This window comes from Botryllus schlosseri, chromosome 1, assembly GCF_051294905.1.
Source record: "Botryllus schlosseri isolate E-star chromosome 1, Bs_hap1, whole genome shotgun sequence".
Lineage (NCBI taxonomy): Eukaryota > Metazoa > Chordata > Ascidiacea > Stolidobranchia > Styelidae > Botryllus > Botryllus schlosseri.
The window spans coordinates 1,857,959-1,885,222 of NC_137236.1; the positions used below are offsets into that span (position 1 = coordinate 1,857,959).

General features: G+C 38.8%; 3 protein-coding genes across 4 annotated transcripts in view; 1 reads left to right on the top strand and 2 right to left on the bottom strand.

The window, feature by feature from the left end:
• The window catches only part of LOC145456144 (uncharacterized), a 93,592-nt gene extending 75,350 nt beyond the window's left edge, over nucleotides 1–18,242 (bottom strand). Inside the window, exons 1-3 of one of the 2 annotated variants that reach the window (XM_080335218.1) lie at nucleotides 18,058–18,242; nucleotides 17,686–17,832; nucleotides 11,451–13,531 (exon numbers count right to left, since the gene is read on the bottom strand). In XM_080335218.1, the coding sequence (XP_080191344.1) occupies nucleotides 12,024–13,531; nucleotides 17,686–17,832; nucleotides 18,058–18,133 (1,731 nt within the window). In that variant the 5' untranslated portion in view covers nucleotides 18,134–18,242 and the 3' untranslated portion in view covers nucleotides 11,451–12,023. Of the gene's footprint in view, nucleotides 1–11,450; nucleotides 13,532–17,685; nucleotides 17,833–18,057 lie in introns of those variants that run through there. The other variant, XM_080334559.1, reaches the window with a different exon arrangement.
• LOC145452026 (uncharacterized) overlaps nucleotides 1–27,264 on the bottom strand; it is a 289,897-nt gene that overhangs the window by 2,961 nt on the left and 259,672 nt on the right. The window lies entirely within an intron of this gene.
• LOC145437753 (uncharacterized) lies at nucleotides 23,567–25,245 on the top strand. The gene is made up of 8 exons (XM_080315078.1): nucleotides 23,567–24,370; nucleotides 24,424–24,465; nucleotides 24,542–24,586; nucleotides 24,649–24,687; nucleotides 24,748–24,812; nucleotides 24,870–24,949; nucleotides 25,012–25,038; nucleotides 25,094–25,245. The coding sequence occupies exons 1-8, from the start codon at nucleotides 24,031–24,033 to the stop codon at nucleotides 25,140–25,142; spliced, it is 687 nt and encodes a 228-aa protein (XP_080171204.1). The 5' UTR covers nucleotides 23,567–24,030; the 3' UTR covers nucleotides 25,143–25,245.

Sequence of the window (27,264 nt, forward strand, 5' to 3'; positions counted from 1 at the left end):
TACTTTGATAGATTTTGCATCGAAAAGGTCGCTGACATAATTCACTGCTGCCACGGAAACGACCATTTCGAAAGATAGAGCGGAATCCTGTGAAAATCAAGTGTTGTTAGTTACGCCACAATCTGCCAACAACATGACCTAAGATATAGGCCTCCGTCCAACCATAAGAGATTAATGTCACTACTCATGACTACCGTGGACACGGCGATGAGATCGCGTTATCAGAAAATATCTTGCAAAACGAGTCGACTGAATGTGCACACATGAACCATGCAAACGCAACATGAATTATATTTACCGAGACTTTTGTGGAGGAAATAACACCCTCCATATCTATTTTGCTCGAAGCATGACAAAATTCTGGTCCCTCCACAAAAACAAAGCCTGAAGTTCTTTATCTTGGTTTCTCTCTCGGTATATTATTGGAAGTTTGTTTCATTGTATTGCAATCGCGTAGTTATTTGAATATAATTTTATTTATTTGAATTGAGACAAATTAACTATTCGATTCCATCTCGCACTCATCTCACTGGTAGGGCACGATATTGATGGTGTCAAGTACCGCTTATACTGCCACAATAGTGTTTTATATAAATCAAAGCAAAACTGTTTCCAGAATATACCTTGAACGCCCCCACCCTCACCACAGAATTTTTCAGTGAACAGTTCAGAATAATAAAAAATATTTGCTTTTCGGTTGAAAATTGCGAGAAAAAAAAAGCAATCCTTCGATTTTTAATGGATGTAATATAAAATCCTGAATGTACTTGAAAATCAAAGTACAGTGCCGACAATTTTTTTTTATAAATTCAGTAGGCAAAAAACTCGTTACTTATAAAATCATCACAAGTTGTTAGCTTACTATTCTCAACAAAAGCATCTCGTCCTCATGACGCTCATAATGACGTCATAAGCTACATCCTGGCTATACTAGACCGTAAAGTCATCGCTTCATGTGCCAAGTGTTGTTTACAGCTCGATGCATAGTAAAGTCAGTAAAATGACTGTAATTTCAGTCCAATCCTTTGTATGGACTCGTTATCGAAGTTGAATCAACTTCATATCCAACCTTGAAGTCAAAGTGACCTTCAATCCAAAGATCACCTATCGCGTCTTCAAAACGCTCATAATTACGTCATAAGCTACAGCTTGGCTATACTACACTGCGAGGTCATCGCTTCACGTGCCTAGCGTGGTTTACCGTTTCGTGCATAGTAAAGTCAGTGAAATTAGCGAAAGTTCAATATAATCAGTAGTATGGACTCGTTATCAAAGTTGAATCATCTTGATATCAAACCTTGACTTTAAAAAGACCGTCAACCAGTAACTTGTGAAAAAACGATGTTATCTTGATGACACCTTCTTCGTTCTTCAATTCAACATCCCCTCCATCTACAGTCAGCTTGACAACCTGAATATTGTTCACATGTGAGACTTGAGATCATGCATTGTATCGCTATTCCACCAAATATCGTGACGTCATATCACACATAATATAGTGAGCACCGCAGCATCACAGATCATCATTGCTGTACGTCATCGACACGGGTCACTGATTTCTACTGGCGTTTATTCTGGTGGTTGCATTTTGCGACATTTTCGAGCCTATATCATCGAAAACACTCGTTTATATGAGGTAAGAAGTATATTGGCGAAATCAGTTATTTTGGTCAATATAGTTGATCGTAAGCACCCGGAACCGTATTCCTGCATTGAAACGAATTCACGAGGGATTTTTATCTTCTTAATCGGAGCGCGAAATTGGACAGCTTGCTATTGTAAGCATGTAAATCAGAATCACTTCATGGACATCATAATGACTCCCATAAGACAAGGGAAACAAAACACCGGCGTCCAAAACGCTGTTATAATTAGGGCTGGGCACAATGATTCGAGTGTTCGAATCTGAATCGAGTATTAATTTTAATGATTCAAGTCGAGAAGTAAAAGATGATTTTTTGGAGTACCGAAATCATGCGTTCGTCGACACTGAAAGTTACTTATTCATGAGAATTGTAGTTTTGACAGCATTTTCCACTTTGTAAGCCCTGAGACCACGATTGGTCGCATAGCAGCATATGAAACATATTGGACAAAGCTATGAACGTATAACATATTTCCAAAGTCAGGATCATCCCACAACAATACCACAAACGGAACCGCAATGAAATCGGTATGTTCGAAATATACCGAAGTATCTTTAACGTGATTCATAACAACAGTCATTATATTATTTGTGGTGGCATAAAAGGTACATATTTGAACTTTGACATATTACATTCTGTTATGACGTCATAAGAAGTGATACTCGAATATTGGACTCGACTCCAAGCTTAGTACGTGATTCAGAATCGAATCACTCAAATACTCGATTCTGCCTAGCCCTATAGTTATGATCCGTGAGTATTTTCGCTATGCGATGTCAAAGTCATTTTGTTGGCCTGAAAATCAGATACGCACTTTGTTGATTAGGAGTAGTAATATTCTGTTGCGCATTAATTCATGTCGACATGCACACTCCTGAATTTTGACTATGCTAGCAATTTTACTTGTTACTCATGCAGGGCATTCTGCAGCGGAACACAGAGTTTGATTACGTAAATGTAGCTAATTTGTCAGAATATCGATGGACAATTTGATCACCGCCAGACTGATTGATCACACCAATATAGAATTTTACTGCATTGCATTCATTTGATTCATTGCCAATTTACTAGAGAGCGGATTTTTGTTGACGCTACATAGTTAACTATTTCACTAAATTCGATTACATAGCTCGATATTAATGACACAGTGTGGATATTAAAACATCATATCAGTGGGTAAATACTGTACATCTTTGGGATGAATGCAGAGTAGAGCCGTTCAAAATTTTTTTTCTTCAGATTCCACTGGCTATGTGATAAAATTGTCGGGTTGGTTAAAACAACGCTATAAACCAAATTTGGCTTAAGTCCAACCAGTAGAAGCGAGATACTTGCTATAGAAAGTTTTGACATTGTTATTAAAAAACACACAAAAAAAGCCAACATTTTTCTGTCAACCCCATAAAATTGTTAGGCTATCAGTAGAGATGATGCATACCAAATTTGGCTCAATTCCAACCACTAGAAGCGAAGTTATTGCAGTAGAAAAATTTCCAATTCCATTATTTTATAAGAAATAATTATAGCTTTCAATTCAACATCCATTGTAGTACAATATTTAAACTCAAATACTTTCCGGCAATTTAAAGGGATTTAAATGGATTTAAAAGCAAAACCAAATATGTTCAACTCCCTTCAGTGTGCCGTTAACTCTTGAAAGAGGCAACAAAAAAGTCTTTGAGTTTAATAAATATTCTACTACAATGGATTTTGTATTGAAAGCTATATTCAAGTTCTGTTTGAATAAATAAGTAAAGAGTTAGCTACCTTAAAACTTTTTATTCGAATCCAAATTTTTCTACCACAATAACTTCGCTTCTAGTGGTCGTAATTGAGCAATATTTGGTGTGCATCGTCTCTACTGACAGCCCAACAATTTTATGTTGTTGACAGGAAAATTTTAAAATTTAATTTTTTTCATGATAAATCCAAAATTTTATACTGCAAGAAAATCACTTCTAGTGGGTGCAATTGACCCAAATATGGTGTGCAGCGTTGTTTTCGCCAACCTAACAATTCTACAACATATCCGAAGAAATCTGAAGGTTTTTTGAACAGCCCTAATGCAGAGAATGTATGTATAATGCTTTCTATCGCGACTATGGCGTCTCCAATCACGTGTGATTGTCACGTCACAAGTCTACGCAGACCCACAGTGGCTTGTTAGTACACAACGAAATCATATAATCGATCTCACTTCCCAATCCAATTTTCCAGATAGCGATTCAATCCAACGATGTCCGAGAAGTGAGCGAAGTGCTGTTCCTGAGAAATTATTGAGACGTAAATTCACTTTCTTCACCTGTAATGATGAATGAAATATGAATACAATGTCTGCCAATATCATGTCAAACCAACACAACTTTGCACAGACTTATTCAGGGCATATTTTGGAATCTGAGTATGTTCAACATCATTGCGATCCCCATAATAAAAGCAAACGACCCTAGGTTTAGAGCCACGGTCTTTTACTAATCCATTCAAACGGCTTCAATCAATTCTAGGAATACACCGTACTCTATAATTAAGATTACGATTTGATTTCAGTGAATCATGGCTAATTTTAGTAACTATAAATTTCTTTTTTGCGAGCAAGGCGGCAGCAGTAGGATTAACTGTAATTTGTAATTGAGCTGCATGTACTTACTTAATTTTTTTCATTTTATTTTAATTGTCATTGAAGCATTTCTATTCTGTGCATTGTAATTGTAATTTGTTAAAAATTATACTAATTACAATTTCAATAGCATTGTTATTGAAACCTGACAATCACAACATGAAATAATTAGCCCATTAACATGGGTGTTCTATGCGTACCTTGTTAACTAATTCAGTCATAGTAAACTGTTTCCCATAGGCCAACTTCAGCTCGAACAGAAAACTTGGTGAATTACAATATAGGCTATTGAACAAAATCCTACTATTTCATTATTGGACGAAAAGCAAATGAACTCTTCTGTAACCTGTGCTGAACCATTTCCTACACCACAGTCAGCGTTCTTTTAAATCTCTTTTAATCTCTTTAATCTCTCTGAGGCATACTGCAGCTATTGCAAAAAGATATTCAAGTTTTCAACCAAGACTTCATCACGCTAGATAACACATTTGTAGAGATGTTATCCCAGTCTTATCTCCTATCTTAGCTTAATTTACTGGGGCCAGAACCTTTTTGCATCCTAATGTTCATCAAATGCAGTCGAACAGTTTGAGCAAGTGAAAATGTAACTGCGAACCAAAATTTTGTAAGTGGTACTTATGAGAAGCTTCTTTACTTTTGCATTCATTTTAATTTCACACACCTTATCGGTATCATTCTTATTACCTTACTAATTACATTTCATTCACCTTACTCAGCTCTGAGTATTCGCTTGAGTACAATTCATTGACTGTCGTGTATCCTATTCGCTATTAGTCGTTGCCAGTCACTCGAACTTTTGATTGTAAGTAGTCGCTTACAAAAATTTTCTTTTTTTATATATTTTTCAGAGCCAATGACTAGGAATACTTTGAATACGTTCAAGTTTTTTTTTTATCAAAGGGTATTCTACGTAGTACGAATCATGAATGAAACATGAATAGCTTGAGATTGTTGCTAAATATGTCGCTACAGTTGTCAAAGAGCACCTCTCTAGCAAATCAATCAGACTTTTACCAGTAATTGTAATTATAATTGTACTTACTTACATGTTTAACAGTAATTGTAATCGTAGTCAGGGTTCTAAAGACTCGAGTCACGATTTTCTGATGACTCGACTTGACTCGAGTCATTTTTGCAAAATTCCGAAATGACTCGACTCAACTCGAGTCAGTCAACCAAGTCATATGACTCGAGACTCAGACGGCCAAGATCGACATTTTATTGTAATCTCAAAGAATAGTGACCACGCTATTGGGATTTCGTCTATTGGAAATGGTACTTCAAGATGTGACCAGAAACTGCTACAAGTGAGGAAAATTATTATATTATAAATGCAAACCATTCAATATCAACAAACTGGGTTATACGGTAATAAGTGGGTTACCAAGACTTTAACTGGAAGCTGAGGCGTCAACACAATGACTTGGACTCGAGTCAAAATGCCATGACTCGGACTCCACCCTCTTATTGCTGACTTGAACTCGGTGTTGAGTTGAAAATGACTCGACCTGACTCGAGTCAAAACTATGAAAATGAGATTAACTTGTTACTCGGAGCCTTCGTGACTAGGTTACAACCCTGATTGTAGTTATAATTTTATATTTTTAGCATAGAGTAATCTTAATCATAATGTAATTAAAACATGCAATAAAGTAATTGTAATTGAATTGAATCAAAGTAATTGATTCAACTCTGTAGGTGGCCTAATATTCAAATTATTACACAGTGTACTAAGGAAAAAATTTCAGTAGCATAAAGCTGCTATTATTGTTTATGTTTATTTGGAAAAGATTTTGAGCGTACTTCAAGCCTTCAACATTGTGGACTTAGAGCCATATATTAGAATTTCCTTCCGGACGCAACCTTAACAGTGAAGTTCCGAACATGTCCGGGAAAATCCGGACGTATGGCAATCCGAATGTATACCTCAATCCACAATCGCGGCAATACCCGTTCTACTGTTCGGGAACATGTCCCGTATTCGAAATAACTTGAAAATTTCGGACAATCATCCATGCTCACTTTTTTCAACAAAAGCAATGTTATTGTGATGCAACGATGCGTTCAGAAAATATCCCCACAGCACTGTGATGATCAAAATCAGTGGTGTCGAAGAAAACGAATGTTGAGTAATATTGATAGGCCAAATTATACCCACTCTAGTGGCAAAATGTGCGCAGAGTCTACAGGTTTATGTAAAATGTATCGCTATGTAGTTCTTCATAGAAGCGAAAACGCAATGCAAAACTGTTATATTCAGGTCACACGGAGAATAAAAAGTGACAAAAAGTTTTGATATCTGTTTTTGCAGCGCTATGTCAGTTTTGGGTCAAACGGTCCCTGGCCCCCACAGAAACCTGAAATAGATTTGAATATTGTTGAACCAAATTCCAACGTCACCGTTTATAGTTAAATCTATCTTATTCCTCACAACATATAGTCACTACAGTTTTCACGACTCCGACTACATCGCGAGAAAATTAGCCAAACTCCGACTCCGACTTCAAAGCCCTGGTTACAACCTGTCATAATCCCAACTCAAATTATCCCATAATCAATTTTATATCGACTTTATTTTGATTACAGACATAGCATACAATTAACGTAGGCTAGCCAGGATGAACATATGAACACTAAACTAGCCTTCAAAGAAAAAATGTTTAATTACAAATTCCAAGCAACTTTTCGCCGTCCGCATATTTCGCCTGCGGCCCTCAAATGCCAAGGTCTGCTCTAAGATAATTTACAAGCTTTGGGGGAACCCCTAATTTTCAGTCAGTCACTAAAACCAAACCAACCACATTACACAATCAATTACATTACTTACATTGTTAGTTGTGTTTTAGCTAGTTGCGGATTTTTAAAGTTCATTAGTTCTCGTCGGGGTTGCATCTAAAACAAACAGTGTTTTAAAAAACATTGTCTAAAACAGAGGTCTCAAACTCAAATGCGTTCGCGGGCCAATTTCTTAGTTTTGATGACGCCGCGGGCCGCACCACCAAAATAGGGATATTCAACGCAGATTTTCCAAGAAGCCTTACTTGACGGGAGCTTGAAGACTGGCATTCCAGAAACATCATTAATATGTATTTTGCTATTGTAATATTCTTGCTAAACACTGGAAAAAGTCATATTCTCAAATATTTGAATAAAGTTGATTTTATGCCGGGCATGCGAGAGGATGCATCATGACCAATATTCCCTCTAAGTTGCGCACGTGCGCAAATGCTAAGTGCTGAAAAGGTCTCTGCGCACAGAAAATCCAAGTTGCGCATAAAAAATCCGAAGTTATGACCTTTTTTTTAGTCGTTACTTACTCTTGTCCAAGGGTCTGCGCAGTGAGTTGGTGAGTCTGGGCAGATGCGTCAAAAATTAGAGGGAGCATTGATCATGACACCGTCAAACTGTCGGGTTATAATATTGCAACTATAGTGGACCTTTGACGTGCCACAATTTTATGTATAATATTTTAAAATCTACTGAAGATTGATATGATATCAGAGCATTTGAGCGGTGTAGCCGAATCCGGGTTATGATATAGTTGTAATAAGTAGGCTATTGTTACTATGTCGTTGTCAAAGTCAAATTAAATCAGCGTTAGATTTTGCATTCGAATAATATTGTAAAATATCGATAACAACTTGAATATAATCATTATTGAGACACAGTAATAGCATTGTTTCGTACCCTTAGCTATCGTACCCCTCGTGCTTCCAATAAGATTTCTCGTAGCCCCTGTTCATTTTCAACACAATTTCTGATTGTGCCTATATTAAAATTGGAAAGCCCATACACATAAAATCGCGCGTAGCGCGAAAACCATTTTCTAGTTGCGTAAATTGGCCAAGAAAGTATTCCCCAGAATATAGGCCTAATTCCACAATCCACAATGCATCTCGTACCTCATGATGTGGTGCTCCGTACCCCGAAGGCATCTACGGATCCTGCTTAAGAATAGAAATGTATACCTTAAGCAACACAAGCTACCACCATTTGATATATTACAATTTCTCATGACAGTTTCATAGATTGTTACGTCAGTAGGATTGCCTAGTCACCTTTACGCGCCGAAAGTCCTTTCTAATTTTAACGTTTGACTCTATCGACTCAACTCGAGTCCTTTTTATTTAATTACCCAGTCAATCCGAAATCGAGTAATTTTAGGTAAGATCGCACAAAACCAAATCAGAATATTTTCAGTCACGAATCATCAACGGGTCATGTTTTATGATTATGAACTAGACATGTGACGTACTAGCTGATCTTCTACAGCATGGTAGCTTTTAAAAGTGATGTGATAGTGTAGTTTGTTGAGATTTCAGTGTTTTTATAGACGCTTTAGGTTGAACTTCAAGTTCTTATATCTGATAAAGATATGTGGCACTGAAATATATTGTCGAATACTTCAAATTCCAAAATTCCGTCGCGGGCCGCACAAAATGATCTCGCAGGCCGCGTGTTTGAGACCTCTGGTCTAAAACATGTTTTAAACAGTGTTGTAAACAGAAGTCGTTAGAAATAAAATTGTGTAAAGTTATGCCATAGGTGCGTAAATACTTTCCAAAAAACATTGTATGGTATGAGCCAAAGAACAATTACGACCCAATATAACCGACGTACATCAATATTGGGTGGTTGGAACTCTAGAAATAGGCGGTTCAACAGTAATAGTACATATATTTCGTCAAAGGAACTATATTCATCCTATAGTTTCAATTATCGATGCCAATCCATTATGACGTCACAATTGGATATTCATGAAGTCGTGACTTGAAAAAAAAATTTAAAAAACATGCTTTTAACAAGAGCTTTGTTCATATCATGTTTGGTTTAAATTGATTTTTGTTTTAAATGCAACCCTAGTTTTAGTTATAGTTCTAGTTGTCGGATTTGAAAGTGAGTTGCCAGGATGAGTGAACGAATTTTTTAAACTTCAAAAATGATTATATTGGTATTTTCTGTCGATTCTCATGAAGATTTTGAACATTTTTACTCTCAAAATCACACAATATGAACAGTTATTGTTTGACAATAAAGCGTGGAATGAGAGGTAAGGCACAGGACGGGCCAAGCCTCCTTTTTATTAGCGCAATATTTCATCGTAAATAGCTTTGAATCTATAACCGATGTTAATCGGATTAAATTGTCACACTGATTCCGAAAATCTAGATATTGATCGTCTTCTCAATTCTAAAAGTATTCGACGGTTTGTAAGTTGAATTTGTAAACGTGCATGTCACTTGCACGGCAGTTCATTTGTCGCAGCAGATCCAGACGGAAAGTAAATTGGGTCATTTTGATTCACAAATGATTTACGACATTACAGGAATTTCAAACTACGCTAAGATACTATATTTCATAAGATTTGTTTGACAAACACTGCGCACTTCTGCGTTTTCGGTGTACGCAGATCGTGCAGCACGCGTGAAGATAGTTCTACTGGCAACCACCCGCAGTTCAAATCTATATATAGTTCCAAGCTTTCACCAAACCGGTATGATTACCTCTAGGGCTGGAAAATCTGTTTACTGATATAGTTTTATCAACTTTACTTCTCAATTCTCAAATTGGCATGTAACAACGTTTTGCCACAAGCCCATATTTCAACGCCAGTGCAGGCACGTTATCTAACAGTCACAATATGGATGGCTAGTTCCTAATTCGGATTGGTCAACGTAAACATCACTTCCAAACGAGTTCATTTCTTTGTTGTGATAAGTACGATAATGAGGATTTGAAAATTGCATTATTACAGGGGCACCGCCATGTATGCTCTTCTCTGCGACGAATAAACATATTGTGCAAAACCTAATCCAGCCTTCAAAGCAATATGGCGTTGAAAGCGAACTACGGTTAGATAATAATTGCCTGCATGACCGCAATTTTGATTTGTCAAATATACAAACTTCACATCGAACCCGATTTAGATTATTGATCGTTTGCTATAGACTAGAAGTATTTTTCGTATAATTTCAAAATTTGACGAATCTCTCGCGGCACCCTCGCGAGACGTGAATGACACAAAAGTGTGCGGCAGTACACCGGTTGTAAACCACTGCCCTAGTCGTTCGTTTACTCTTTCAATCCAAACAACTAGGACGTCTAAATTCACTGTTGCAATTGTTATGCCACGTGGACCTGTATTGGATCACAAATTTGCTGTGAGTGCGACGTTACTAGTTCCTGAACATTCAGAAAACAATCTGGCTATCAGGTTGTGGGATAATTTTCCCCAATAGCAGGGCTCTAATGACAAGAGTCATTACTCGACTCGAATCACGATCAAGCCAATGTGACGTCTACTAGTGTCATATATTGCGCACAATTTGCCAATTTTTGCTGCCCAGCAATTAAATTACGTCAATCGTCATACGCGCGATCGTTGATTGACTCTGGGTTAGTTTTTTGAGACAGCAGCTGACGTCTATTCTAATTTAGTATTTTGAGAATCTACGCTTCGAGGTACGGCAATACCTTCGGCCATCGCTTTCGGCTCGTGATATCGATGAAAATACTCATGATATACTTATTCTTATATATCATGTATGTTCATGTTCCTATAGTTCATTGAGCATGTTGCTACTATATCGTTCCCATCGAATATGATTTTTAAAATTGCTATCATTCCCGCAATAGGCCTAAGGGACGTGAAATTATGACACCGAAGCGATTGCAACGAATAGTGTGTATAGCCGGGATAAGTTGCAAATATGCACCATATCTGAAGAGGATAGACTTCACAATAACATGAATTCCAGATTAACACAAAATATGGTTTTCCTACGAAAAAAATCATTTAAAAAAGTATGACTCACTTGTATTCGATCTACCAGACACCTTGCAATGATGCCCAAAATCTCGTCGTCTATATCGCAGTTCAATAAATTCAAAGAACCGAGGCTTTGATTCCTTGCTGCAAGCGATCCAACTATATGAGCTTCATCACGATTCAATGAGAGGAATGATGCATCGATGACGGCAAGATCTTTCATAAGATTGTCGTCGCCCGATTCGTAGATTGCTGTATAGAGTTCCATGCGAACGTATCTGTCTTCGAATTCAGTCTTATCGTGAAGTTGTGAACGGATCGATTGATATAAAGCTTGTTGCTTCTGTTTTGGATCCGAGACTGTCAAGCAATACACAATTCGTAATGTTTGCCTATTCGTTTACGTAACAATTGAATAATTCACGCGACTGTGATGAGACAGGGTTCAAATGGAGTCATTGAACTTTAATGTCTAGTTCACAATAACAAGATCATTTCATGCGCATCAATATCGCATGTTCGACTAAGATCGGCTCCAGAATTCATACTCAAGTGTTGGTGGTTTATTTAGGCTCACCCTACGGAAGCTGTATCTTTCAAAAAGCTTAGAAGTGGGCCGTGCTACAAGTCGGCGGATGCGGAAAAAATGCAAAAAATCGGCCTGGTGCAAATGACACCTTTAGTCGACAGACACCATAAATACCCGAAACAAACAATGTCACATAGTGATCATCGATGGGCCCTGGTAGCGCTCACGTTCAATAATCTGCGAACTTATGCAGATATTAGATGTATAGGTTTTATTCAGCAGACTGCATGTAAAGACTTATTTACCAGACTTGTATGAATTTAAGATCTTTCGACTATTTCACCCCTTCGATTCTAACAATACCATCAAAGTCATGATAAAACATAAGCGACCCATAATAATCAGTCGGTGCTGCGGCAGAATAGCCGCGCTAAACCACGACTACTTACCGCTGTGAAGATCATTGTTAGATTTCATGTAAACGATGCCTGTAACGAATCTTCGAACCACGGACCATCGTTTCTCATGTAGATGTTGGACATCAAAGCGAATGAACATTTCGTGCTCCATTTCCGAGATAAAACTAGCTGCCAGAAATTCCTGCATGCTTTGATGACAGAAGAAGAATGTGAAGTCGCCTTCCATCAAGTGACGGCTGAGGATGTTGTTGTCAGGCACTTTAGTCATCAAATCATGTACTTCGTCCGTGGATAGTCCAAACCGATCCAAATCTGCTTTGTAGAACACGACTCGTCCCTCTTTCATGCCTTCAAACGCCATTGCCTTCAATTTGTTGATAATCGAGAAGATTTGCTTACGGTTCCGGATGTTTTCCACACTCCGTAAGACTAACATGATCCTGCTGTACAGTTCTGTCACAGTAGACGGAGGAGGTCTATCTGGATTAATTCCCATCACCACTGCTATCAATATCAGGAAAACCGGGACCGATACAAGTTGTAATAATCGCGGTGACATGATTTCAATCTTTTTCCAGAGACGCTGCCCGTTCTCACAGAGCAGAAAAGTAAACAGTTTATAAGCGTCTTGCAGTGTGAGACCATTGAGTGTGATTATTTCTTCTGGACGTGCCTCTGCCGGTAACTCGGAGACTTTGAATTCACGTGACGCCACTATGATTTTGACATGGCGAAGGATTCTGCGTGATAGGATGTTGTACATGATGGTTGAGGTGCTCGCTTTATCAAAGGTTTCGATATTTCGTATGATAGACTCCTCAAAGTCCCACTTTACTTGATCAAGCCCGTCAAAAATGATAATTGCTTCGGATTGATTCTCCAGCAGCCATTTGAAAGATTCATCCTCTTCATACTCAGTTGCAAACAGACCGCCGAATAGAAATTTAGATGCTTTTATGGAGTTCTCTTCTTTCATGTTCTTCAATTCGACGTAATGTATCATTTTTCGCTTCGGTTTCGGTTCGGGAAAGATTCCGAGAGCCCTTCGGGCAACTCTATGGAATATATTGGATATCCTGAGCGGAACGGCTTCATCCTTTTCCTTTGCGGAGGGAATTTCGAGGGCTTTCCGTGCAATTCTACGCACGAGAGTAGTTTTGCCCGATCCTGCAGAGGCGACAATTGCAGTGTAACCAACTTTATTGTCATGAGGTAATTTCTCGGACTTTGAAAGCCATTCCATTATATCTTCCATTGTTATCGGTTTACCTTCATTTTCGGATTGACGGTAAAACCCGACTTCCTCTATCAACTGACTTCCAGATTCACGAACTGATTCGCCATTTGAAGATTTTTTTTCGCGAAGACGGCCTTTGTAGTATTCTTCAGCATTAGACTTTTTCATCTGTGGGAAAACTTCGAAATCAGGTTCGTGAAGAAATTCATTCTTGAAGTCTTCGCGAATGCCATTTGCGGTTTCTTGTAGAGTATGGTCGTTTATAACCTTTATTAATTTCCAGTAACCTACGCCTGCAGAAAAAAAAATATTGTAACTTTTATGAAGTATTGCGCAAAATTTAAAGGAGTATTTTAAAAAATATGCTATAAAACTATTTCTGGTAACGTTCTCTTTCGGTTCGGTTTGTTAGCAATTCTGGTCAGCTCAATGCACCACAAAATTGTGATACAATGAAAAGATAGGAAGGTGTCGAAACCACATGGAGTAGTCTTCGGAATCAGACACACACCTTGGCCTAGGCCAGGGATGGCTAACCTTTTCGGCTGAAGGGCCACATAAAATTTACGAAGCATTGCGCGGGCCACATGTTGATGTCCTTTTAGTCGTCTGATAAGAGCGAAACGGATTAGGTAAAGGTAAAAAGGAATTATATTACTATAAACAACAGAATCGATAATACTTATGTCACGAACATGAATTTTCTCAAAAGTAATGAAAGATAGATCAATAAAATAATTGTATATTGAAGATCTGTACCTCCAAGAAGCTCTTCAAAATAATGTTAGTTGCATATATTGTGGTGGGTCGTTCCTGTATACTGCTGGGCTCATTTAGCCAGGACATGATTAATCGGCGCTTGGACATATCAATATCGAGAGTTTCAGTGATCGTGCGTCCATCACTTTGTGCAAAGTTTCATCGCCGACGATCTCTCCGAGAGCGCAGACGCCAAGTCGCATGTCGGACCACACCACACATTCTCGCATAATTTTCGATATAGTTACACTCAATTCCGTAAATAAGACGTATTTTGATTTCCATGATAAGGCCACAATACTAAAAGCAATAGATCGCACACAGTGGTGTAAAATATTAAGTCAAATAAATCTGATAAATCTGAAATATTCTAGTTTATGGTCATATACGAAGATCTACGAAAATGTGGATGACCCCTGGCTACGCCAATACGTCGGAACTGATACTTTAGTTATAAACGTCCCAATGTCCGCGGCCAGGCTAATCATATTTCCGGTTGCTCTTGCAAGTTCACTATAAATTACCTGGCTAATTCATTTTTTTATATTATAAGTAATTTCAAGAATTGCCTCGCGAGCCATTCAAAACCTTCACGCGGGTCACGGGTAGGTCGGCCCTGGCCTAGTCGATGTAAAGAGGAGGCATGTACACTGAATGAGGAGCAAAAGTAGTACAGAAAAAAGTAAGCGAAAAAATGGAGTGGCATTTCACTGAAAACGAGATCGATAGTCAGTACCACCATCAGTTCTGCTCGAGTTGCTCAACAAATAGCTATGTGATGGATTAGCTGCATCCTAATGGTATCTATGGCACAACGGCTTGCAAGCAAGAAGTTCAAAAACCACATCCAGAGACGACAGTGCCTGATCTCTCTATATATATATACAATAAATCGCTTGATTTATTCACCTTCGTTTCAATCTTCGTTTCACTTCGGACGCTCAAGCGAGACCGCTGACAATGACACTTTCATTGGGTTACCATTTCAGGCTACTGATTTTGTTAAAGTTGTGAACACTACGTTTTGCTGCAATGCCTTCGGTCAAGTTTGCAGATCTAGGGGGTTTCAGGTGCGTGGTACTTGACTTGTCTTATGGTTATGCATGGATTTTCGCGGAAAATTACTTCCGCGTGTTGCGTTACTTTCTTGCTGCGTACCGGCAAAACATGTAAGTTTCAGCGGTCTAGCCAGGCCGTTCGTGAAATAAGAAAGTACCATATATGACAGCTCTGCGCGCATGAGGGGTCAGCGGAATGCTGTCTTGTAGTTTCAAATCCAAAGAACATAAAATTGTATTCATGATTGATTGAATAACGAAGAATGAAGCTAAAAAAAACAGACAACCTGCAAATCTTAAACTTTCCGAGTATCTACTACCCTAATTCTAATATATCAAAAAATTATAAATGCAAATCTTTACTGCAACTTTCCAAATGCAACAAAAACTTTCCATAGTAATAATCAAATTTTCTTATGTAGAGAGCAGGGGTTCTCAAAGGCTTGGCCAATGGCCATGGCCAACTGGTGGGCCACATTAGTAATGTAAGCAGAGGTGGTCAGTAACGAAGTACTTCTACTTTTTGAAGTACTTGAAGTAGATTTTTCCTACTCACACTACTTTTTAAGTAGTTATGATTTCAGACTACTTCTACTTCTACTTGCCAATTTTCATTTTTTAGGCAAAAATAAACGTAGAATACCTACTTACTTACTTACTTGGTGAACCATAACGCCTACTTCTACTTGAGTAGTAATTCCGGCGTTACTTCTACTTCTACTTGAGTAGCGACGGTGACTACTTTGATCACCTCTGAATGTAACGTACCATGATTTTTATCGACAGCTATTACTTTGATGTCTTGAAATTGACACATGAATTTTGCTCCCAGTCACGAGTCAATCGGCATTTCTGATAAGCTGGGTCAAGTCATGTCAAGTCATTTTAGCAATGTGATTCGAACTCAAATCATACGAAAAATGTGACTAGAGTCTGACTTGGATCAAGTTATGACTCGAGTCATCCCAACACTGGAAATAGGCATATCAGTAGCGGCTATTACCACACATTGAACAGGGCTATGACTCTAGGTAGGATAAGAGGTGGGCCATGGAACATTTTGAAACCCGAAAATGGGCCACAGTCAAAAGAAGGATGAGAATCTCTGATATAGAGGTTACCAGGGCTGAAACAACAGGGCTGACAAAATATAGATTACTTGGCAGTAAAGTGTAAAGAATTCCTGCAAATGGTAATATTTTTAATTAGGACCGTGTCATCAAACCTAATCTTGTTGCGCCTACAACAGTACGACGGCCAGAGATCAGGTGTTGCTCAATGTAACCTAAAACAATTACAATGTTTCTTCAATATATAATCCTGGTAACACTTCCGGACTATATTGCGCAAAATTCTCTTATAGATATCTTCTCACCCACCACTATACTCCAATGAATATTTGCTATATACTGACTGCCATTACAAATATCTACCTATCCCTGAAGTAGCCAGTCTTCCTTACCGCGACATGGTTCCTGCTGCATGATTAGGTAAGAATACTGAGTCTGAGTGACTGTCCGCCGTGTAGTTGTCGTTGTTGTTACCGACATGGTCGAGTTATCATATTGTGACGTTAGCGAAATGACAGCCGGCTTAACCTAAGGTTACGGAAAGGTAGTAGGACTACAGGGACGTTCATTCATTGCGTAACAATTGGTTTGTAAATCAACCTTTCTGCAGCCATGGAGCATTTGCCATTTCGTCAGAATCAAAAATTAAAATGCGAAAATGAATGCCGACATCGACTACTAATAAAACATGATGTGGTTCGTCAAGCTGATATTATACAATTGTTGAAACAACAGAGTTGGAGGAACCGTTAGAGGATTGGCAATCCGAGACTGGATAAACTACTCCATGTATTAAGCAGCATTTGCAGGGGTTTTCTCTTCGCGATTCCGCCGATAGCCACAATTTATGTACTTTTGAGACAATCTATTGATGAAGATTGTTGGGAATACGGATGGTGTCCAGTATAGCTTCACTTATTAATGCATGCATTGAAGATGAAGAGTAATAGCAGATCAAGGTGAGGATCTTTGCACATAAAAAACTGTCTCAGATTTCTACATGTCGTATAATCACTGATGGCGTGTTGAATGGGAGACATTCACTTCACAACCATGGTCAGATCAGTAGAGGGACAGAAGTTCAATCTAATCGTACTTTATAACTATGATTGCGCATCGTAGCCTATGGAACCTTATGGCAAAAACACGATAACGTGATCTCGAAACAAATATGATTATGAAAGGCGCAGCGGTAAATCATGGCTTCTCTAGGGTTACAAAGTCCCATGCCGAAGTGCCCCATTTTGAATGTCTCCTACTACACGGTCGCTTGTAATTATACGACATGGTGAAGTGTCGGGCAATCTGCAGCTGAATGAACAGCAGGTACATAGCCTACTCCCATTGTTCATGTGAAATACGCAGGTGGTTTGTGGATATCATTGCGCCTAATTTATGCATCAACATACTGATACCACGGAAGCCATGACTTCATGACTTCTAGGCCTGAAAAAAATTCTTAACATATTTTGCAATTCATTGAAAAGGTGGTTTCAGCAGACCATTCTCCTAAATATGCACAGTTGCACACCGCATTGTATGAAAGAGCATTATACTCACTTTTAATCCCGAAAGTTGTTTCTCGTTCAGCACTTGTAATATTGTAGACGATCTTGTTTGCATTGATTTGATCTCTGGCTACCACGTTAACAGAGCTCTTTGTGAACTTCAAATTGACATTTTCTCCTTCGGCCAAAGTGGCGGATCCTGAGAAAAACACATTATTATTGTTCTGCGTGCCAGGTTCCATGCATAGCCTTATTAGAAAACAATACGAATTCTTTTATTTTCTTCGATATCCTTCGGAATATTATTCGCGCAACGAACAAAATGTACGGTATTTGAATACCTTCTAAAATGTTTTAGATGGATAATATAATCATGTATTTCAAGTAGTCTGAGCTCAAATACAACAGACATTGCGCTACTCACCGCTTGTTTCGGGTGATATTGATGTAGGCTTGACATCAGCGACATCAGAATTGTTATATTTACCCCCTTCTGCCATGGTCTTGATAACGCGGTACAATTAGCTAGCGTATATGACAATACTGAAAATATATAATTACATTCTATGTTAGGGGCACCACACTTCCTCTTTTAAGAGTGTTTGTCCTCTTTTTTTAATTTTTTGAAAGTGTCCTCGGATGATGCCCCAATGTACTCTTTTTTTAGAATTTTGTTTCAATATATGCCAAAATTTGACTGAGATACAGTAAATCAGCATTGTAGTAACGAACGCTCCGGCGGCTATTTCGAGATATGAGCCGTAAAGTTGGCCTTATTTTAGTCAACCGAACACGAATTGAGAAAAATTTACCATTTTTTCAGGTAAAGGTCAGGTAAAATTGGTATGCCGAGAGTAAAACAGCAGACCACATCGATACCTGGTCATCCACAAAATGAATGAATCGAAAACGAATGATCGTGCGAACTAAGCGGTTTAACGAGTCCGCTCGTATATGTCGTCACTAGCGATCTCGAACTTCAAGTCAAATCGAAGATGTTTCGAGGCCTAATGTTACCTCACGCGGTTCTGAATCCGTTTACAATTTGATGAGTGGCAAAGCCTTTATCACATTGCATCTTGAAATTAAGGTATAAAATCCTAATTTACCTCGCGGACCGGCAAAAAAGTCGTCGCGGACCGGCGGTTGAGAACCACTGGTCTAAATGACCGTAGTAGTCGACAAACACCATGGTTAATACAAAACAAACAAAAAACTATATCAGCGGACGGGAACCTTGTTGATCATATTGACCTAAGGAGCCATACAACGATGTTAACTGCTTCGTTACAATTGACGATTCGTGACGTCATTGCAGTACGAAATCGAAGTTCACTACATCGGATTCGTCGCGCGCGCGAAGGTGGCTCACCTCAACAGCGGTACTGGGGAGAGTCATGCACGATTCCTTCCGCTTACCTAAACCTTGATAATGATAGTCGCAAACTGATATCATTTGATTAACTTTACAACTTATTCTCAAATTCTTCGGCGGTCACACAACGCTCCGCTACAAGCCTAAATTTTACCCGCATTGTTAAGAAGCAATATAACAACCGGGAATGATGATCGCTATTGGCTATGCTCGCAACTGAAATTGGGAATGTCACTTTAAGTGGAGTTCATTTATCGTCATGATCAGAAATTAAATGTAGATTTTAAAACTGAATTATTATGTGCCATGAAGACGTCGCTATGTCCGCAATTCTTTCTCATTAATCAAATATTTGCGTAATCCAAACATCAAGGCGTGCAATGTCGGGTACGAGTGATTCTCGAGTGATATTGTTTGCCGACGTGATAGAAGGTAGAAGGTAGAAGGTATACAAACTTCGCATCGAACTGTGCGCTCTGGGTTTGTCCGATGTAGACCCCTAAATAACTGGAAGACGTCGCGTTTGCCCAATTATGACAATAAACATTATATGGGGCTGATAAATGAGCATCGGGCGTTATGAGTAATTATTATTTTGCGTTATTTTACTTTTTTATTTTGAAATGGATTCGTCATTGTTGTGACCTCACATAGACTTTGTCTTAGCTACCATAATAATAAATATTCTCAGCCGTTATGAAAACTTACATCTAAGTCAGGGGTGGCCAACCTGCGGCCGTAGCAAGAAATTTGTGCGGTCGTGGTCACATATTTCTATCATTACGTGTTGGCACTGCGTATTTGCACTGCGAGCGAAATACACTGTATTGAAATTACTTTACAACTGTGTTATATGGAATCCATATTATGGATAATACTGTCATGAATCCTCTTAATAAGTCTGTCATCAAATACGACAGACATTACTCATCGCTAATACCATGTGATAATGATGTAGCTTTGCCTCCAGAATTGTAATCTCGACCCCCTTCTGCCATGAGAATAATAACGTGGTATTAATTAGATAGCGTAGATGGCAATACCGAAAATACAAATAATAAACACAATCTATGATGAATCTTTTCTGAACAGCAGGGCGATATTATCAGTCCTGAACACTGAGCTATATAATAGATTTATTGGTTATATTCCAGCAATAATAAATGCCAACAGCCACATCTTCACAATTTGGAATACGCTGGTACACTAGCGTTGGTTATTCTTAACACGGGTGTGAATACAACTCTTATCGCTAAAAGTGAGCGTTGCAAAAATGTCGCTTTCTGGCGGGATAGCAGCAGAGTCATCTTTTCTTGCATGGGATATTTGCAGATTTCATGACCCGATGGATTTCATTCTGAATCGCGTAATAGGCCTCGACTGGTGGTTTAGTATTCAATTATTAGTAATCCCGGCCTTATAACGGTATAAATTATGGTAAAAGTTCAAATATCTACGTACATTTTACGCGACCGAGAAGAATAGAATGTATAAGTTCAACGTCGCATTAAAGATTATTCTGTAGTAGGGGTCTTTAAAAATCACTTTTTTCTAAAATCATACTGGCTACCTGATAAAATTGTTAGGTTACCTAATTTAGTCTATACACCAAATTTGGTTCAATTCCAACCAGTGGAAGCGGAGTTATTGCCGTCGAAAAATTTGGATTTGAATACAATAGTATTTACGTTGGGCACCACTAGAATAAATAACTAAAGAATTGGTCACCGTAAATACTATTTTATTCATAATCCAAATTTTTCGTCGGCAATAACTCGGCTTCCACTGGTTGGAGTTGAAACAAATTAGGCGGATATCTATCACTACTCGACTCGCATAATCGTTATTAATTCTGGATTCAGATTACAGTAATCGAATCATTGTGCTCAGCACTAGTCAACACTAATAAAGTTTGGCTCTAGATATCCTAGCTGAGGTAGTCCTTGCCAGCCCAGGGCTTTGGATCGTTAAGGCAACGAATTTTCCTTCTCAATGGTGGGTTCACGATGCGTTAACTTTCATATCCTATGCAAAATCGTAAATGTGATAGCTTCAAGTAGTCAAATCCAGAGAGAACTATTCAGTAACCCTATTTCCATGACGCCAGTGTTGTATTATGACATAATGCTATTGTTTCGAACAAGCGATATCGTTATGGCTTGGGATTTGATACCGTTGCTGAGATTGATCATTTGATATTAGTTACCGGATGCGACTGAATAGAGATGGATATCCGTTCAGGATTTGATAAGTTTAGAAAAGAATTCCGCTTGGTTCTCTAGAGCAAGGGTTCTCAACCTTCTTCAATTCGCGGACCTGTAAAATTTCCAAAAAATATTTGGCGGACCTGTAGACTTTTAAAAATTGATATGAAACCAAAATGTAAAATATATGTAACCGTTTTTCGCAAGTATGGTGCTAGAGAGTGACATTATATATTATGGTTTTGATCGTAATTAACTATGTTAATGTTGACATCCATGTGATTTTACGATAGTAGTCTGCTGAGACGATGTAAAATTGCCTTGCCATACAAACGTACTACCACCGAGAGTCGTTTACAATCTTTCTCGCCGACGGCCGTGAATTTAACCGACCACGTCAACTCGAATAATATTCTTCTCTGCGACAATGTCGAGAGACGAAGCGTTACGGAGTCGAAGCATTGCACGCTCATTGCCCCCTACCACCAGAAGTAGGCTACTCTGGCTACGACGAATAAATGCGCCGCATGAAAACGCTTGACAACAAATATACTGGTCATCCACAAAATCAGTGCCCAAAAAGCAATTCGTCAGCCCACCCGCAAAAACGTTGGTCTTCAACCACCACAGGGTGATAAGTCAAACTTCTCCCAGACCCCACGGTTGGATGGATGTTTTCACAAGTAGCATAATCGCGCGAAGAGCGAAAATTCTCTATAATTCATGACTGAATCGGTCATTAATAAAAGTAATTGCATATATATTGCTATAATTATTAAATTAAAAATTAATATAATTGTCTGTGGGCACAACTATAATAAATAAACAAAGAATCGGACACCGTCTAAACTATTTTATTCAAATCAATAATTTTTCAAAGGTAATAACTTCGCTTCCACTCGTTGGAATTGAACCAAATTTTATGAACATCGTTCTTATAGACAACGAAAGACATTAATGGAGTGAACAGAAAATTTTCAATCTTTTTAATAATTATTTTTATATAATAAATTGAAACTTGCTTCTTCTGTAGCAATGCGAATACTGGCTGGAATTGAACCAAATTTGCTGTGTAGGCTTAAATTAGGTAACCTAACAATTTTATCAAGTAGCCAGTATGATTTGAGAAAAAAGTCATTTTTGAATACCCCTAATATTCAATGTATGATTTTCAAGTAGGCCTTATTTGAAGGGACGTTGCAGACAGGCATTCCACAAACATCGTGGAAATGTAAGTTACTATTGCATTATGCACGCTTGACATAAATAATTTTTATTTTATTTTTTGCCGGGCATAATATTTTTAATTAACGAGTTATACACACCATGGAAGAGGATGCACCATGACATCGTAAAACTGTCGGGTTATAATATTGCAGCAAGTGGACATTCGACATGCCACAATTATATGTAGAATATTTTAAAATCTACTGAACACTGATCTTATATCAGAGCATTTTAGCGGTGTAGTTTAATCCTGTTTTTGATATGGTCGTGATAAGTATAGGCTGTTGTTACTGTTATTGCCTAAGTCAAATTAAATCAGCATGAGATTTTGTGTTCGATTATCATCGGAACATAATAATAAAAACTTAAATATAATCATTATTGAGCCATAGTAATAGCATTGCTTCTTAACCTTTATAGCGATCGTGCCCCCTGTGCTTCCAATAAGATTTCTCGAAGCCCCTTTCCATTTTAACACAATTTCTGACGGTACTTGTATTAAAATCAGAAAGCCCATTCACACGAAATCGCGCGTCGCGCGAAGACTATTTTCTAGTTGAATAAATTGGTCAGGAAAATAGTCCACAACATATAGCCTTATTTCTTAATGTTTCTCGTACACCCTATGTGGTGCTTCGTACTCCGATGGGGTCAACGGACCTCGGTTTAACGAAATATATTGGTATAACGCCATTTTAATAATATTCAATAAGGAGTTGGTAAACCTTACGTAATTCCCTGAACTGAGACCCGATAAGACTTTTGTGAGTCGTATATGTTGTCGTGCGAACGTAGATAACAAAATATGAAATCGTACGATGTTTTGTGCATGAACTCTCTCTCTCGTGGCTATGAGAGATATGTGTACTGTGTAGGTAATGCCGCGGTATTTTCAACTTCGTTTCTGATTGCCTATCTCGTGTTAATGAATTTGTTGTGCCAGATGGCTTGAAACCTGATTTCATAAAGCGTATTGCAGTTGCACAGAGGCAAGACAAGGAATTGGCAGGATTTCGTGAGCACTGAGCATACTCTGAGTGAGACTGGTTTGAAGTTAAGAGAGTGGAACTTTGTTGGGTGTGAGATGGGCGTGATTTGTCACGTCCCAGGGTGCGTTCATACATAATTTTCAGAACAAAATTTCCCAGAATAATCCTCAGAATGCCAGCAATGTGAACGCAGTCGGGAATCCCGAGGCTGGTCTGAACGACATAATTTCCAAAACTTCGGTTCCCAAAAATGTGGATTTGAACGCAGCCAGCCCCGCGTCGCCTGTCAATCATATTCGTGTTTTGGGAATAGGCGCGTTCAGATCGCGCGGGAAATTACCACTGCATCGTAGTCTGTGCAGTGTGCCCTGTAGTTGCGTTTCTCAAGGTGAATTTGGAAAGAGTTATAATCTGCAGTTTTATGGGGCCAAATTGGTATGTACGACGTATATCTAGACGTCTACTATGCCTTTTTAGTTGAAATATAGAAGATCGGAATAAGCAGGTGTCATTTTTACTTGTGTACCGTACAGCATCATATAAATATTTTTTACATTTCTTCTTGAATATAGATAGCTAGCATAATTTTGTGATAAACAAACATGTCGTCTCGAGGTATACTATGGTCTACAGAGGAAACCAAATTGCTCGTCGCTCTCTGGGCCGAGAAACAGATCCAAGAGAAAATATCAAAACGATGTATAAGTAATAGGGAAATCTACGGTAGCATATCTCAATCGCTGCAACTACGGGATCACGATAGCTGTTACAAGAGGATGCAAAGACTCATTCGTGATTACCGCAAGTTCAAGGACGACTCGAAGAAAACTGGTGGAGGGGAATTGAGAATACCACCCTCAATTGCTGATGTGTATCCTGTTATCGATGCAACCCTGCAAGACAAGGCCTTGACAGACCCGATTCTTCTAAGCTCCATGGATGGTGAGTTTCAATGTCATTGGGAGTAAATCATTCTCCTATTATGTTAATTGCAGAGCCAGGCAGCAGTGATACGTCTTTTGAAGCTGAGTCAAGTGGTGAGTTATCAATTGCTCCATCAAATTTCATAATTACATTATTTTCATCATTTCCTGTTTGTTTGTTTTTTTCAAGAAAAAATGTTACTGAAAAGGAAAGGTAACAACGGATTACCCGCCAGTAAGTTTTTTCGCTGTACATATGACTATCTGATAAACTGATGAACAGCTTTTTGTCTGTAGCCCCAGCTAAGAGAAGAAACAGTGACCTTTCACAAATAAGTGAGCAATATGAACAATATAGAAGATTTTAGACAATAGGATTGTTATTTTCATTTCAAGGAGAGTTAGTGGAATTGGGACAAGAGAGGTCAGACAAACGGATTGAGTCCATTCTTCAATACCAAGTAATGGCTTACAATTTTTTCATAACCGAGACCTAGGATATATTATTTACAATTCAGAGAGAGGAAAGAGAAAAAGAAAGACATGAAAGGGAGCTAGAAAGAGAGCACGAGCTGAAGCTATTCGAGATGCTGACGAGGTTGGTAGTTTATTGAAAGATTGCTTTTGCTGAACATGCTACATAAAGCTTTTTGTTCTTAGGGCTCATGGAAACTATGTGATACTCCGGTATGAGACTCAAGCTTGCTGTCAACTGTCTTAATACAATTCGAATGATTTTTAGGCCCGAGGAACAAAACCTGGAAAACCCAGGAGAGTTGCAGAATAACTGATCGAGTGAGAAGTGAAGGCTCTTTCCTCCAAAACTGTTCTTGTTGATGTTTCGTTAAAATTGTGCCATGCACAATTACCAATAATAAATGTGTTTTTTTATTATTCTGCGGCAATTTTTACTGTAGCAGTCCAGTTTGATATAACTACCACTAATGAACTCAGAACTATGGTAGAGTTAAGAAATCTCTCAGAGCGTCTCGCACATTCGCTCCTGATACTTCGTCGTCCTCGTATGTCGGCACTGGCTCATCAAGTATTATATCATCGTCCATGTCGTCCCCTAAGGCGTCGCAGAAATTGTGAAGTATGATGCAAGACGCAATCATCATTCTAGCGTTCGTTGGGCAGGCGTCACAGGATTTGAATAGGCATCGCCATCGCATCTTCAGTTTACCAAATGCTCTCTCCACTACCATCCTGGATTTGCTGAGTATATGATTAAAATGACTGCTGTCCCTATCATTTTGAGCATAGGGCTTCATTAGCCACGGTAGTAGAGGATATGCAGCATCACCAATGATGTAAAATGGTATATTTTGCCCACCAATTGAAAGTTCACTATGGGGAAAGAGAGCCCCACTCTGAGCTTTTGAGAATAGTTCAGATCTTCTCAGCACCCTTGCATCATGCACTTTGCCAGGCCAGCCAATAACAACATCGATAAACCTCCCCTTGTAGTCGACCACTGCTTGTATGTTTATCGAATATTGACCTTTCCGATTCCAGTAATCTTCACCGTCTTCAACAGGCTTTGGAATCGGGATGTGACATCCGTCAATTGCTCCAATACAATTTGGCAGGCCATTTTTGACACTGAAATTGTGAGCGGCAAGGTGTATGTTCTCGGGTATTTTTACGTGCCTGGAAATACGGTTTGACAAGACTGAGCACACTTCCATAGTGACCATGAAGACGGTAGATTTCCCCAAACCAAAGGTCTCTCCAATGTGGCGGTAGCAACTACCACCAGCAATTCTCCATAATGCGATAGCAATTCTGCAGTCCGGTGATATTGGCTCTTTGTATCTTGTAGTTTGTTTGATAACATCCTGACGCAAATCATCGCACAAGATATGAAAGGTGGACCTGGAGAAGGAAATATGTAACATCACACAAAATATAATAGATGAATTTATAAGAGGTATGCCAACTTTTTCAGGAATGATCATATGATTGTTACTACTACTAGCACAGCAGTCATTTATTAATTTTCACTGCAATATTTCTGTTTATCAGTAAGGCACTGTGATACTTTTTGAGCATGGAAAGTTTCTTATCCAGGCCTACTACCAATTAACTGCCCTGTGAAACTGAGCACTTGGATCTGCATGCAGAATCAGTACTAGCAATAGCAAGATAATTCAGGGCCGCCGTTAGTCAGCACTGCTAGTGCATTACGATAACGACAGAAACTGTGATTTCGACTACATAACCCCCATTAATGCGTCATACAAATTGTTGTTCCAGCGACAGCTACGCTATAGAATGTAAGTAGAATGTATAGTTACGCTACCGGTACATTTTATGCAAGAAACGCGACTGGCTCACTATTATAGAACAGAGAATGACTGGGTCTTGCATGTGCGTACGACTAAACTAATAACAATAGTACTGCAACACGTTTCAAGAACTTTCTGACCACAATAGCTTCTGGCTCACTTACCTATTTAGACGAAGATGCCTCTTGTAGTCAACCGACGTCCAACATTGCAAGACCCTCTCCCAATAGTTTTTATTGGCCTTCAAAACGCTATAAACTCGTCGCGGAGTTGGAGTATGATTCCACAACCACCAAGTACAAATCAAGTCAAGAAACTCAGGTTCATCGGCCAACACAGAAAGAAGATGAAGTTGTCGAGTTTTCATGGCCCTTCTACGTCGCCGTTTATTACGCACCAGCAATTTATATAGAGCAACGCTTATCAAGCTACCATCCATCTGAGTTGAAAACAACTGTTGTTAATTCACTGCATCACTCATCGCAATCCTTATACTACTCCCGGCCTCCGGTGCCAATTTATTGGCCATTGTAACGCTCAGCCTTAACACAACGCAGTCTGTTATCAACGATGGGAACACCTCGGCGAGGTGATCTCATAACTGCGCTACCTTACGAGGAAC

Coding starts and splice junctions, on each gene's coding strand:
- LOC145437753 (XM_080315078.1), top strand. CDS start 24,031: ATGTCGTCTCGAGGTATACTATGGTCTACAGAGGAAACCAAATTGCTC. Junction 24,813..24,869: donor AGTCCATTCTTCAATACCAA/GTAATGGCTTAC, acceptor TTTACAATTCAG/AGAGAGGAAAGAGAAAAAGA. Junction 24,950..25,011: donor CTATTCGAGATGCTGACGAG/GTTGGTAGTTTA, acceptor TTTTGTTCTTAG/GGCTCATGGAAACTATGTGA.